Below are 14,664 nucleotides of genomic sequence, written 5' to 3'. Positions count from 1 at the left end.
AATTTATTTTCCACTTTTTCTTTTGTTGCACCAGGGCCAGTCTAGTTCCTGACCTCACAAAGGCCCGTCATTAAGATTGAAATCTTCACCACATAAAATTTTATTTGGAATCAATTCAGTGACCTTCACGATGCAAAGGCAAACACATTGTCAAACCCAGTGCGATTTGAGGCACTGTGTTAAACAAGTGTTGCATATCTTTATTAATCAGGCCTCTGTTAGCGATACTAAAGAGGTTAAAGCTTCATCATGTTTGCTTTTCACTTTTACAGACACATATTATCCTTCTTATACAATTCTTAGTAAAGGGTTTTTGTGTTTGTTTGTTTGTTTGTTTCTTTTTTTAAACAATTGTACGAATGAATGAATGCACAACTTCACATGAAAACCAGGGTGGGACTTTATTCAGCTGAATGTACAGTATACAGCCAAGCAAACCATTCTCGTCTCACAGAGTTGCCCCAGGCTCTGTTTCACAGTAGACAGATGGAAGGAAACATCACCACAGCATGTACAATCGCCTTCATCAAACAACACACTAAGGCTGTTTTAACAGTCAGTTACTTCTTGAGAAAAAGAAAGCTGTCCAAGAAAGCACAATTGATACAGTTTAGGTATCTATCTTAAAAAGAAAACGCTGTCACGTTGATATCTGTTGATGTTGTGCATGTATTTCTGAGCATTTGTAGTATTTGTGTTTATTTTGAGCAAAAAGTGACAGATAAAAGCGAGTAGGTGAAACATTTGTTCTTCTTTTGCACTACAAATTGATCTTAGGCAGTACGGTTACGGAAAGCAGACGCGTGATGTACATGAAACAGAGTAGAACAGCAACGCACCACTGGTGTTTCATTATTAATTTACACACAATGCAAAGTCATTCCAGTGTAATATTGTTATCAACTGACACTTTTCCATCTGTGATTTATCATACGATAATCACCTTTGGTTTGTTCTGTTTATAACAAAACATGGAACAAGTCTTAGTACACAGACCCTATTATGTCAGTGCTGTAAATAGGTGAGTCATAAATTATTAACTGACACAGCAGCTTTCTCATTTAAAGGCTTACCCTGACCTTATTATGAATAAATAAATAAATAAATAAATAAATAAATAAACGGGAAGGTCATTTTTAATACCGTTTTTTTTTTTCCTTTTTGCCCAAATCCCATCATAACCACATTTTGCTGTTAACCCCAAAATGTAAAGCTTAAAGGCTTATCTTTCAAAGAAAACACAACAACATTCTAATAAGTGTAGCCTTACTTGTTAGCTTGCCAAAAGCAATTAGCAGTCTAGTACCTGCTGGGGACAAACGTGACATGGCAAAGCCGTGGAGAAGTCAACCAAATGTGTAGAAAGCTTGTTTATGCAATTAGCAGTTTTCTAGAAGACATTAACACACATTTGGATGAGCCCTCGTGTAACAATAACCTGTACCTCTCACACTCACATATTAATTTGCTAGTGCAACATTAGGTGAGGACATGTCAATTGACAATAATGGTGCTTCACCGTACTGGCTGTAGTCTAATTGGTGTGTTGCAAATGCACGTCACTCAATGTTAGACCTTTCATTAGCCTCAAGAGTTTTGTGTTTTGTGATGAATTTTGCCTCATCCTGCTTTAGCCATGCTTCAGCTTCATCTGACGGGATATTATTGACAGTGGCTTTCTCAGCAAAAGAAGAAAAATGACCTTAGATTTTTGATCAGTTTTATTTTTTATTCAGTTTTAGCAAGCTGGCTGAGGCATAACATGAAGTCCAAGTTTCGGGCCAAGGTGTGGGTTTTACTTCCAATGTATCTCTCATTGCAGAGACACAATCGGGGACTGTACGTGTCTTTTTCAGTACTTAACTGCCAAAACCCATACACTGCAGTTCCTAGAAAAAAAGTGCTGCAATAGCACTGTCAAAAGTAAAAACCTAAAGAAATTCTACTTAATGGTCAGTTCAAGTAGCTTTTGGTTTCTGAGTAAATCAAATCACCGCTAGGATGTGATTTGCAACCCAAGACCATTTTTGCAAAGTAGCCTATACATGAATACAAAGTAGACAAATAAATCATATTTCTCAAAGTGATGCCTTTTAGCACTCTGTTGGTTCAGGGACCAAGAGCAAAAGCACAAGGTATCAAAAGCTAAAACAATGCAAGCAAATGCCTTTTCTTCTAATGTGGAGACCTCACATATTGTACATAATTGATAGTATTCAGAATTCTCAAAGCAACAGTGTGATATTAAAGATCCTTTGATGCCTTGTGATTTATATCTCTGTTTTTAGTCATTTTGCCGCAGACGTGACAGACTGTTATCAGCTCGCCTAAAGGCCTTTCTTCTGCGTTATCTTCTCTGGAAGAAACTATAGTTATGCAAGCAGCATATTCAAACTGTGTGGAAAAGTTTAAATATTATTTCATTCAAGGTGTCTTTTTGTCTGTCTTGGGCTTCTACACCATTTCTATGAAATTCTACCTCTGTTACCAATAAGGTAAAAGCAAATATTGAATTGTCCTCACTCTGTCCACTCGATCTATCTCAAATCTTTTTCTTTCTCCAGAGATCCTTGAGAAAGTGGGAAAGAAAAAAACAGACAGAAACAAATGAGGCAATAGAGATAGTTTCAACTCATTGTGGTAAATCTCAGCGGTTCTTGAAAGTTGCCATGGATACAAACCCAGCCTGTATGGCTAAGAAAAAATGTTTTGTCTCCAATTCTTCAAAAATGTCTGCTGTATTTCTGCAGAACATGCTTTGGACATATTGGCACTGCTCTCTTTGTGAGTGACATGAAGTACGGAAATTTGTTCCGCTTTTTGACTGCTTGAAAGATCCAATATGAACAATTTAGGCTCAGACGCTCGAATCTAAAAGAAAAAAAAATCCATGGCAACATTTAATTGCATGATGAACAAAGGTGATGGTACAGCAGCTACTGCACTGTGGTCTCTTTGGACAAGTTATGCTGTTCAAGCTGAAAGGATAATACAGAAACCGTAGAATGGCATTGAAATGAGTATGGTTGGCAAAGAATCTCTCCTTTCTCAAAACCTTGGAATGTTAATACATGGAGACCTTGCAATTTAGCTCTACAACCCCTTCTTTCACCCATCCCCTTGCCCAGCTGTGCCTGACTGATAAGGTATATTAGTGAGTGTGCTCTTTCTACCAATTATTTCTTTTACATGTGTGAATAACAAGTCATGGATTCCGTGGGAAGCCAACAGTAAGGATGATTAAAGGCAATGTTGAGGAAAAGGTCTATTTGATCATGTCTTTAAAAAAAAAATAACAAAAGTAAACTTTGTTTCTCTACATATCTGCAATTGATTCCCTTAGCAGGGAATAGTTTTGTTTTAACATTGCTGGAAACTTTTGTTGTATTTGACTGATCAGACTGAAGACCCAGTCACAAGCTATAAAGTTATCATTTCATCTTAATGCTCATTATCCTTGCAATTTTTGAGGTCCTGTAGGGCAGAGAGATAGAGAGGGAGTCAGACAGGGAAAGAGAATCAGTACTTGCTTTTGATAAAGCATGAGACACAGTATACCACATCTTTCAACTTCACAACTAACTTGTCAGTGTTTTGAAACACAACACTGAACTGTGCTGACTTTCAGAAAAATAACAATGAGCTGGGGTGAATTTGGCGTTAGTACTGTTCACTGGAACAAAAATCTGTGAGTGGACATTTATACTAATCTCCTGCTCTGGTTAAGCTGCTGCAAGATTATGAATAAGGATTTTTTTGCAATGAATAATCAGTCAAGGGCAAAACAGTAATCTCCACCAGTGTCAAGTTTTACACATATAAGTAGTTACATTTCATGTTGACGAAAGGTAGAAATGCCAAAAGTTTCCACTGAAAGTTAATTTTGAAAATATCAAAATAGACGTGTGCATCATGCATGAGGAATTCTCTGCCTTCTGACAAATAACATTGCTTTTTGGCTGTCAGATTCCTTAACATGTCCTTAAGAAATCCTAAGAGTAAAATAAAAAAAAAAAAAAACAGATGCTGCAGTATGCTATGCTTTTCTCACTGGAAAAAAAAGAATCTACTAATCTACTAATAGGGACTTAAAGATGTCCCTATAATTTCTCAGCAGTTATTTGGCCTAAACAGAGACAATCATCTGACCAAATCCTTGCCCCTTTATTTTCAGGGATGAGCAGTGTAACATGAAGTGAAGTGTGGACAGAAACGGTGAACAGTTGAAGAATGTTGTTTATGAAACCTTGCCAGAGGCTAAACCTGTTAAAATGCTGCAGCCATTTGTTGTGTGAGTTGATGGCAAAGGGACAAGGGTAATTAGGTTTAACATGGCGAGGGTGATGATTTGACCTTTGTGTGACCATAACCCTTTATGACCCCCATAAAAGCACCTGTTAGAACCTACTTTAGGATATTTGGGGACGGAGCTGCAGCAGGAAAGTGATTTGTGATCAGTGATTTTTGAGGCAGTCAATATGTTGCACTGATGCCTGTTTGACACTGTGCCCTACAGCTGCAACCAGATTTGGTGTTTTACTTCAGCAGGTTTCATGGTCTAATATACAGTGTTAAGCAACTTTCAGCACTTTGCTGATACTGAATATCTGATTCATACTTCAGTATCATTTTAATGAGGCATTTGAGTTACCTTGTCATGTATAATACAGTGACATTTTCCCTCAATTTTCCAGGTAATCCCTTGTTGCCATTTTATCACTTCTTGCATTTCAAGTGTTCAACTTGTTCCTGGTAATAAGCTGAACTGTGATTGGCTCATACACCACAGGAATTGCCTGACACCATTTTATACACGGGAGCTATGGAAACTGTGAACAAACCCATTATCTGACTAATTTCACTTCTCATCCCCGAGAAGAGCTCTGCCATGCCCTGTTGACACTCTCGGGAATGTCTGAAAAGATTTTGAACCTCGTCATTATTCAGAAGTGCCGATAACACAGTAGATGACACAATAGCAGATACATTGGAAAAGGAAAAGCAGAAACAAGGCTCGGTATAAAAGTGAACAGTGCCCCCCTCTTGCTTTCAGGCGGATTTCTGGAGTAGTCTGGCTACTGCAAACAGCAGAGGCATCTGTGGTCCACACATACCCAGCCATCCACCTACGTCTCAGTGCAAGCAACTCTCCAACGCAGTGCGGCTTTAAGAGGACCGGGGCTCTTAAATCTGCGCTTGGCTCCGCCTTCCGCCATGATGTCAGACGGAGGGAGAGCGAGAGGGAGAGAGGTGGGCAGTATTGAGGAACTGAGTTCATACAATACTACTGAGACATCTACAGCTTAGCAGACAGATACGGTGAACCGCCTATCCCGGCTCCTGTAAGTGATGCTGCACTGAGGCACACTTTGATCCAACTCCACTGGGGGGGCGATGCACTCTCTGCATCCCTCCATTAAGAGTTTTTGGGGAGCGTGCACAACCTTGAATCAGTTTAAACAAGTGGTTTTTAAAATAACTTAGGTTTAAGCTTGCAGTTTTTTGTTTTCTTTTTAAACCAGAAGTCCGTTTTTTGCACTCTTGGATTGAAGTTTCATGCGCGGGTCAAGAAGCGTTTAACGCACACGTGTAACACCGGTGCCGGTGATTTTCAGCTGGCCAAATAAAGTAGGAATTTCAAGGCAAACGTAGGCTAGGGATACAAAGTTTATGAAAAACAAGCTTGGATCAATGCGTATCTCCGCCCGTGGGATTGCGAGCCCAAGACATCCGAAGAGGAATTACAGCGTCTCCTTTTCAAAGTTGATCGCTGTACATGATTTTTTCTTGTCTCTTGCACACGAGGACCACCATTTTTTAGCGCATGGATAAGTTTTTGTAGTGGATAACATTTTTTTTCTCTCTGCTTGCATTGCTTTTTGCTGCTTCTGATGAGGATCCTTTCTCCCCTTTTCCCCTACTTCAGTTTAATTCATGGCAGTTTTTTTTTTTGTAAATCAGTGATGCCTCTACGCGACGCTACTCGCGGTTGATTTTTCATCCTATTCGATTCTAGAGGAAAAGGTGAGTTTTGCTCTTAATCATGACTTTATTGTACTGTTGAGATCAAATTGTGTTTTACTTTAGTGGTCTCTAAGCATATGTGTGCACGACTGCTCTGTCTCCTGAGCGCAGTCAGAAACGCTGGAGAGCGCCCAACAGCCTAATTTATGTGGTTCGTATAAAATCAAATTGACGTCCCAGTACCGGCGAGGACCTGCGCTATATTTACAAACACTGAGAGCAACATAAGCTGGGCGAAAATTTAGTGATGGTCTACTAGGTACTTGGATAAATATGTGTTGCAATAGTGGGTCATTTTGATGCTCAGTGGGTTTTCCTAGAGCTGGTTCCAAAGATATAACAGGCGTCCCCGCGCACCTGATGCAAATAGAAATTATCCATGGACACGGTGCGTTGTGGAGAATCTAAGCCGAGTTGTCGCATTACGAATGTTTACCGCGCGGTTGGTCACGACTTCGGGCATGAATTAGTCTTGCTCAATACTGATCGCTAGATAGGCCTACTTTCTAAGAGCATCCAACTGCAGGGACTTTTCGGTGCAGGTTTCTCAGCAGCTTGGCCGCTAAGGTCGGTGCGTGGGTGCACGGCAACAGCGCGCTCTTGGTCAAGCGGTACAGCTGTCACAGACCATAACCTTAGGGGCTATCAGGAATAAATAAATGAACAGCCAATCTATTTGTCTGGCACTAAGAAAACAGTTCAAATAGTCACGATGGAAAACCCAGTTGCCCCGAAGATTAACCGCCACAGTTGGTTGTTTGGGTTCCTAATATGTTTTACCTGCTCAGTGTGCCATAGATTATTATTGGGCCCATTTTTTAAAAAGACTCCCACAAGGCCTACTCAACTCAATATTTGCCAGAGAATTAATTCAATGGTAATATGAACCTTCCCAAGGTGAGCAGCACATTTTGACCGTAGGCCGAGGCGTTATTAAAAGAACAGTCAGTGAATAAATGGGAGCAGTCTAAGTAGCCTATTTTGTTTATTTTGAAAATAGCAATAAAACCCATTTGCTCATGCACACCCACATTTCAAATTCACCAGGAGGTACAGAGGAATTGCTCATAGCCTGTAATATCCATACGTGCTGTATGTGATAAAACAATATCTCCACTCATTTTCATTCCTCTGACTAAATTCAGCGAAATACATTCTGCAGAGTGATGAGTTTGGGAGTCATAACTTGATGCTGCAACTGTGTTAAAGAGTTCATGGTGTAACTAACCTCTATATTCAGAGGTGCCTTCCAGGTGTCAAAGATGCTGTCTCTTTGCTTTGCTTTTGGTTTCCATTTTACTGTGTTTGGATGTTCCACTGGAACACATTCGAGCCCCTTTAAAATTTCTTCTTCCAAAATCACCTACAGTTTATCTAAAATTATTTAAGAGTTTGTCCATCATTTAAAATCATCTTTAGTTTTAGATTTTCTCTTGACTAGCTTTCTGATTCTCACCATATTGTAGTAGTTGAGCTGTCCAGTGTATGACAACACACACTGATTTTGCCTATTTCAAAATCCGTAATGGTGTCTACAGCACCATTTTCACTTGAACTATGGGCACTGTGACATATATGAAAATGTCTTTTAACTGTGTTTTTTTCCAATATTATTCAAATGTAAAATTCTAATTTAAGGCTTATTCTTAATTTTGATGGTTTCAGGCTACAATTAAATTTTTTCTGACTTTGTTTTAATTAATCGCACTGCTCCTCTGGCAATGTCTGTACTTGTCTATCATTTAGGATTTTGTCACATTTTCATTAAAAATAATGTAATTTAAGTTCAAATTTTACATTCAAGATGACGTAAAGAAATGCCAAAATATCACACTTATATTTAGCATTAGGATTACATTTGCATGTCTGGACTGCCCTCTTGAGGTCCATGATAACAGCGCTGTAAATTAGTTTGTCATTTTGCTAATGCAGGGGGATAAGAAAAACTACCCAGCGACCATTTTATTACCCAAGTAATACAACTGCTCATAATCCAAGTTTATCAAAGAATTAAGAAACTGATTGAAATGTGAATAGCCACTGGGTTATTCAGCCAAACAGCACTGCCAGACTTTGTGCAAACATTGTGCTACAAATTGTGTCAGAAGACTGATACATCATTTATTTCTTTTTTCACAGATAAAAGATAGTGTGGTGTTCAAATCCCAGTGATATTTGAACTCGAATATACATCTTTTGGCAGTATTAAATCTATTATTAACATTGTCAATGCAGCCATTTATGCCGAGCCTCATTTTTTTCGCACTTTCTCACTTTCCAGCACGACTTAGGTAATATAGTCATTGTTGAAGTTTCCCAAGAGAAAACAACTTTTATTCCTCCACCGTGTAAGGAAAATTGTTCTGGCTGTGTGGACTGAAAAAGAACTGACTGATCTTGACAGAAACCTGGTCTGTCAGGCTGTCAGCGATCCTTAAAGCTGTTAAAAGAGAGAAAGCCCGAGACAATCAAAAGTATTACATCTGCCGATGCCCTCTTTTGAAAATCTCTTTGAATCCACAGGCAATCTTGGTAGATACAACAGTGGTGAAAACCTGGCTTTGACAGTTAAAGGACTCCAAATGTCTTGGGTCCCAGCCTGAGACTTACTACAGTGAAAGTTTCTAGTTGAGGGTATCTTTAGGGGTAAAGGTAGGGGGTGACTGTTGCTGCATGTCTCCCCTCTCACTTCTACCCTTCAGCGGATGCAAACACCAGGAAGGCCTGTCCATCACGCTGTCGTGTAAAGTGATCCAGGGCTGGCCTGCTCCTCTTCACTCTGTGTCTCCCAAGAGGGAGGCTTGAGTTTGCCTACTGGATTCAACCTGCTGTCTGGGGCTCAAAATAGCATTTCAGGAGACTAGTGAAATGTAAGCAAAGGAGACACTCTGACTGACACCTAGGATTTCTTTCTCCCTCCCTCTTCCTTTTTTTCCCTCCAGCACAATTCCTTCTCTCACCTAGCCTATCCCTCATTGACAGAGTTATAAAGAGTTCTGACAAGTGAAAAGCCGCGCAAATGTTGGAAAACCATGGCTAAGAGAAAATAACCTACATTAAGTTAATAGGACAAGATGAGTTTAGTTTGGCCATAATATGCTGAAGGTCATCATATTGCCTCTCCCCTATAAAATATGTAACATCAAAATTTTAGCATTCTTGCTTTACGTAGGAGGAAATATACCTCTGTATATCTATCAACCATATATACATCTAGTATATATATATGTGTATTTCCTAAACTAGAGTAATTTTGTTTCCTAACAGCACATTAGCATTACCAAGGTGTCCTTTTAGTTACTACATTTGTACACCCGCATGTACTTTGGGTCAAAAACATTCATCCCGCAGAACATTATTGTCACTTACAAGGGAGAGAAAATCTAGATCATGCTTTGATCTTTTCTGTGTTTCTTTTTTAACTTCAGCGAATCACATCCCATTTAAGGATGTAATTTAAACTTCATTATGCGTCTTGTGAACTGAGCCTTGGACTGCCTGGCGATCATCACAGTAAAGCAATAGCTGCTCACTCGGAAAGATGCACACTTCAAAGTAAACTGTGTCACAGTTACTAATGGGATATATCTCATCAATATTTTGACAAGACAGTACAGCAGTGTCTACTATATATGTAGAATGAATAACCCTCACACTGATCGATGTCAGCTATGTTTTTTCTGTCCAACTGTCTTTAATGAGTCTCATGTGACTGCTTTATGAAATGTGTGAAAAGAAATCTGTCTTTACAGGCTGCATGGATGCCTTACAATTGTTGCTGATTCAAAACCAGCTTAATTAAATTCTTATTTTTAATCAATTCCCCTTTGTCGGTAGGCCGAGAGCTTCAATGGCTATGAGCGCTGTTGCCTTGCCAATTTAGAGGACCCCTGTAGTGCAGTTTAGGTAGTCATACCTTTTCTACAGGATATTGTTTGACTCATGTAAATGGATGGAAATTTCATAAAGTACGAAATATTACTGCTCCCAAAGAGCTATTTGCGGTCCCTTGTTACTGGAGCTATGTATGCATTTTCAGCACCAGCTGTACATAGTTTGTGTGATGGCTGTCACACACTTTTGCCATACTTTAAAGGAAATGGGCGTTTGATATCAAGGCAGCTGCCTTATGAATACAAACCAATATCTCTAGGAAAATCATATGAGGTTAATAAACACTCAAGGGGTTGGCGGACCTAAACATACAGCAGGGTATGAGCAATGAAATTATATTAGTCGTTAAATATATTGCACCAGAATACACATGGGGAGTCAGTATTATTATGAGAAGTAAACATAGCTGTGCATTGGTGTCTTTACCCTGATGTTATTGCGCACTAAAATCAATCTAAAGACCAGTGATGTAATTCTGTTGTCTTACAGCAAAAATCTACTGAACATAGATATACTTTGATAATTTCGCTACTTTACCACCATTGTAATATCAAAAGCCCATTAAAGCCGATGTGGTCAAGCCTTTTTTGAGACCAGTGCGATGGAAATGATGGAATTTCATTTCTTAAAGATATCCAAGAATGAACAAACAAGTCAAATTGTGAGCTAACAAACCACACGAAATATCTCCACTAATAACTGACAAAGTAACCTACTAATCAACTGGTGGAAATGAGTCAATATTTCATGTTAGCATATATTGGCAACAAAGGCAGTACAGAATATGACTCCTTCATTGCCTTCCAATGACCTACTTGGGTTTTGGCAATTGGGGTTCTCACCCTTTGGCATGCTTTTGCACATATGGAACAGTTAAAGATTTTGTAGAACAACAGCATCAAATGAATTGGCACCCAACACAGGAAAACTTATTAATGAATAATGTTCAGTGATGGTAAACTCATCTGTACTGCATTTTCTGCTAAGGGTTTTATCATAAGCATCACTCAGTACAAACAGACAAGTGGATGCTGTTTAAATTTGATGTTGGGGAAAATACATTCGTCAGGATGTAATGAAGTTATGATTAAATTTCACTAATTTGACTGATGGCAGCTTTTGCAATAAATAATTTCACACTGTTGTCTCCTTCCACCTCAGTGACTCTAAACAGTGCTCTTATCATGCCGTGTGTGTTTACACACATGGGCGTTCATGAAATATTTGAGAGCTCAATTGTTTACTTTCAGAGCAAATGAGGCTCTCCATTAATAGTTGCTGTCAAGCGATACAACTGCAAGTGTGTGTGTCTGTGTGTGTTCATGCATGGGAGCACCAATGCTCAAGGCTCAGTTAGGCTGCCTCTAAATCAGCTGAAGTCCGGATGTGAGGTGCAGTTTATGAAGACGCCACGACACCATATTGACTTGCACTGCCTCAGATATGAATTAAGTTTTTCTCTTCGTTCCATTTTTTTTTTGCTGTGCACAGTAGTTCATGAACAAGCTTTCAAAGCAAACTATTTCATTGCAACACTGAACTCAACTGCTTTCATACTTCTCAATAAAAAATATGAAATGGTTCATTACAGCGATGAAATGGATTGATGGAATATGTGAACTACTAACCTTTACGTGTCCGCTTGCACAGTGGATGTCATCAAAGGTTAATTGTGTAAAACCAACGTTAATTTGCTCTCAAAGACATGGGAAGGATGTGGGCTCATAACTAGTTAGGATGAATAGGTCAAGTTGAAAACTCTCCGTGAGGGAAAGTAGTACTAATTACAGCAGAACTTGAATACCATGTAATTTTGTGCACTGACATTGTGTGTTCTGTCTTTCCCTCTTCTTTTTTCCCTCTCTGTCTCACCTTTCTCTTGTGACAGAATTACTGCTGTAAAAGTGAAGCTCCCAACCGCTCTTGAGTATGGACTTAGCAAGTCAGGCTCATGTGCTGGTGGTCTTGCTCACCTGTGGGGTCTTGCTATGCTGGGCCCAGGAGAGGGACTATACGGTGAAAGAGGAACAGCCAGAGAATGTCCGCATTGGCAACCTGCGGAAGGACCTGGACCTCAACCTAGACCCCAACATCAGGCTGTCCTCGCCGCTGCAGTTCAAGCCTGTGTACAAGACAGGTGACGTGCCTTTGGTGAGAGTGGAGGCCAACACGGGGGAGATCTTTACCACCAACCACAGAATCGACCGGGAGAAGCTGTGCTCAGGAGTCTTCGCTGAGAAACGCTGCTACTATGAGATTGAGGTGGCCGTGCTGCCTGACGAGATCTTCCGATTGGTCAAGATCCGCTTCCTGATCGAGGATGTGAACGACAACGCACCCCTTTTCCAGTCCACTGTAATAAACATTTCCATCCCAGAGAACACAGCAATCAACACCCGATACCCGGTGCCCTCAGCATTTGACCCTGACGTAGGGATCAATGGGATCCAACATTATGAACTGGTCAAGGTGAGGATCTGTTTCCTGTTTCATCTCTATCATATTCAAAAGTAAATGGATGAATAGTCCTGCTATTTTTCAGAGTAGCCAGGGGGTGATCTCCCAAACCAATAGTGCCTTTACTATGGCTGTAATTTCAGTGGAAAAACTACTGGTTTCAGTGTTTGTGTAAATGAAAACTGTTTGGAAGAACATTTAAAGTCACCGTTGTAAAGGTGTGTTTTTGGAGCAACAGTGCTGGAGCTCTCACTCTAGCACTGTGGAGTGAAGTTTGCCATTAGCTTTTTGATTAGTGAAACCGAGGCTTATAAAAACACATTTTTCTAAATCATGCTGACAAAACAATTTCTGTCAACCAGTTTCTGAATGTCAATTTAGTTTATTTATGAATGTCGATGTGGTTTATCTAACATCAGGCCTGCTGCAGTCTTTGAATACATGCCAATAATAACTCTCATATATCCCTTTTATCTGATATTTGCTTAATTATCAGCCGTCATTAAATAATAAATAATTAAAAACAAAGGCACCTGAAGCAGAATTTCTAAATAAAGATTCTGAAAGACCCACTCCACTAAAAGTGAAATTGATAAGAGGCTATTACTGTATGTCTGCAATCTCATCTCTAAACTAAAAGCCATCTTGTACAAATTAATTTAGTTCCATGGTGAATGAGTGAAATATTTTGATAGTGAAACATATGGGCCTGAAGCCTTGTTATACTTGAACAAGTCTCATCTTACTGGTTTGGTTTATGGACATAATAGAATAAATAGCTTTTAGTAGAATAAATAGGCTTTTTGGAAATCCAAGTACAGAACAATTACAACCATATTTAAACCACTGTAGCTATTTGTCTTGGAGAAACAATTACAAATACATAAAATGGGGTAGAAAGTATTACATGTTTCTTTCTTTCTTTCTTTTTCTTTTTTAATAAATAAATGGATGTCTGTCTCCAATGCAAGCAGAATATTAGTCAGCGAACATATTATTGATGAATCTCTGGCGCATTGCTATGCCTGCAGCATGCCACCTGTCTACATCAGGTCTGAATAGTTGACTATTTTTAATCAGTGAGCCCTTATGTTTTTTTGTTTTTTTTTAAATTCCATATGGTCTTCATGCAACATGATCCAGATTTTTTAAGCTTCCTCTGTAAACGGGCTCTTGTGCTATAGCGCTACAGTCCTGCAGTATATCCAAATAGGAAATTAATTTTTGCTCTGCGTTGAATATATGACCTACTTTTTCATGAAGTGGAATATGTAGTGAAGCCTACAATGTTTTATTCCAGCCATTTTGATATGTTTTATTTCATTATGAAAGAAGGCTGTATAGAGGGGGAAGTTTCACCATGTACAGTAATATCAGAGAACAGGCAGCAGAAAGTGCACACACAGCATATACTGTCCAATTTCCAGCAACAGGTTACATGTGCTGAACATGGTGGATTAAAGCAAGTGAGAAGAAATGTACTGTATTATGGTAATAGGTGTCTCATGCAGAGCTGGGAAAAGCTTTTCTTCATCGTCTAATTGATGCACTATTAAACTGCAGTGCAATATTCTCTGTTGCCTAATGGACTCTCACGCCTTAAATCCAGAAATGTAGGATAATATCACGCATTCTTTTATAGTCTAGACAACACTCTATGCTTTGTGGATAGACGAATATTGGAGATAACAGGAGCCCTCCAAATGAAGTGTAATTAAAGAGGGAGATGCAAGCACTCTAGAGGAAATCCTAAACATAATAAAGAAAGGTTACTTGAATATAGAGCATGGTTCGAGACCGAAATGACAAGTCCATCTTGGAGTCTCAGATGAAGTTAACATTGGGTTGGAATGAGCAGACTCGTTGTTGTCCGTGTCTGCCTTGAATACCAATTTGCATTTTTAAAGAGTCTCCCCACTGCCAAGGCCTCTCCAGCGCAATGTCCTGAATTGTTCATGCCTGGAAAATCACCAACCAAATGTTCTGCTCATTATGATGATCATCTGCAATCATTTTCTTTGCCCTTTTCACAATATAAAGCTTTCTAAAACCCTTGCCTAGGCAGTGGTTGCATTATCTTTTGCAGGAAATTCTTCTTAGAGCATCATTGGCACTGCCTCTCTGACTCACTTCTTCTCATTATATTCTCATTGTATTTGAGATTAATTTCCTTGTGTTCCAGGTTCCATATGAGTAAAACACAGAGAGAAGCATTAAAGGAGCCAGTGACATTTACAACCTTTGGTATCTTTTATTTCAGAAGTGCAGTAGAAAGCCAAGGGTTTAGTG

At 39.3% G+C, this 14,664-nt stretch overlaps 1 protein-coding gene across 3 annotated transcripts in view; it reads left to right on the top strand.

Annotated features, from left to right (window-relative positions):
• Positions 1-11,847: 11,847 nt before the first annotated feature.
• pcdh11 (protocadherin 11) overlaps positions 11,848-14,664 on the top strand; it is a 114,084-nt gene continuing 111,267 nt past the window's right edge. For all 3 annotated transcript variants that reach the window (XM_041048996.1, XM_041048997.1, XM_041048998.1), the window contains exon 1: positions 11,848-12,387. In XM_041048996.1, the coding sequence (XP_040904930.1) occupies positions 11,848-12,387 (540 nt within the window). The remainder of the gene's footprint in view (positions 12,388-14,664) is intronic.

The sequence above is a fragment of the Toxotes jaculatrix genome, chromosome 10, assembly GCF_017976425.1.
Source record: "Toxotes jaculatrix isolate fToxJac2 chromosome 10, fToxJac2.pri, whole genome shotgun sequence".
Classification (NCBI taxonomy): domain Eukaryota; kingdom Metazoa; phylum Chordata; class Actinopteri; family Toxotidae; genus Toxotes; species Toxotes jaculatrix.
Note: the sequence above shows the minus strand (reverse complement) of the source record. Positions and strands in the feature narration are given on the sequence as shown.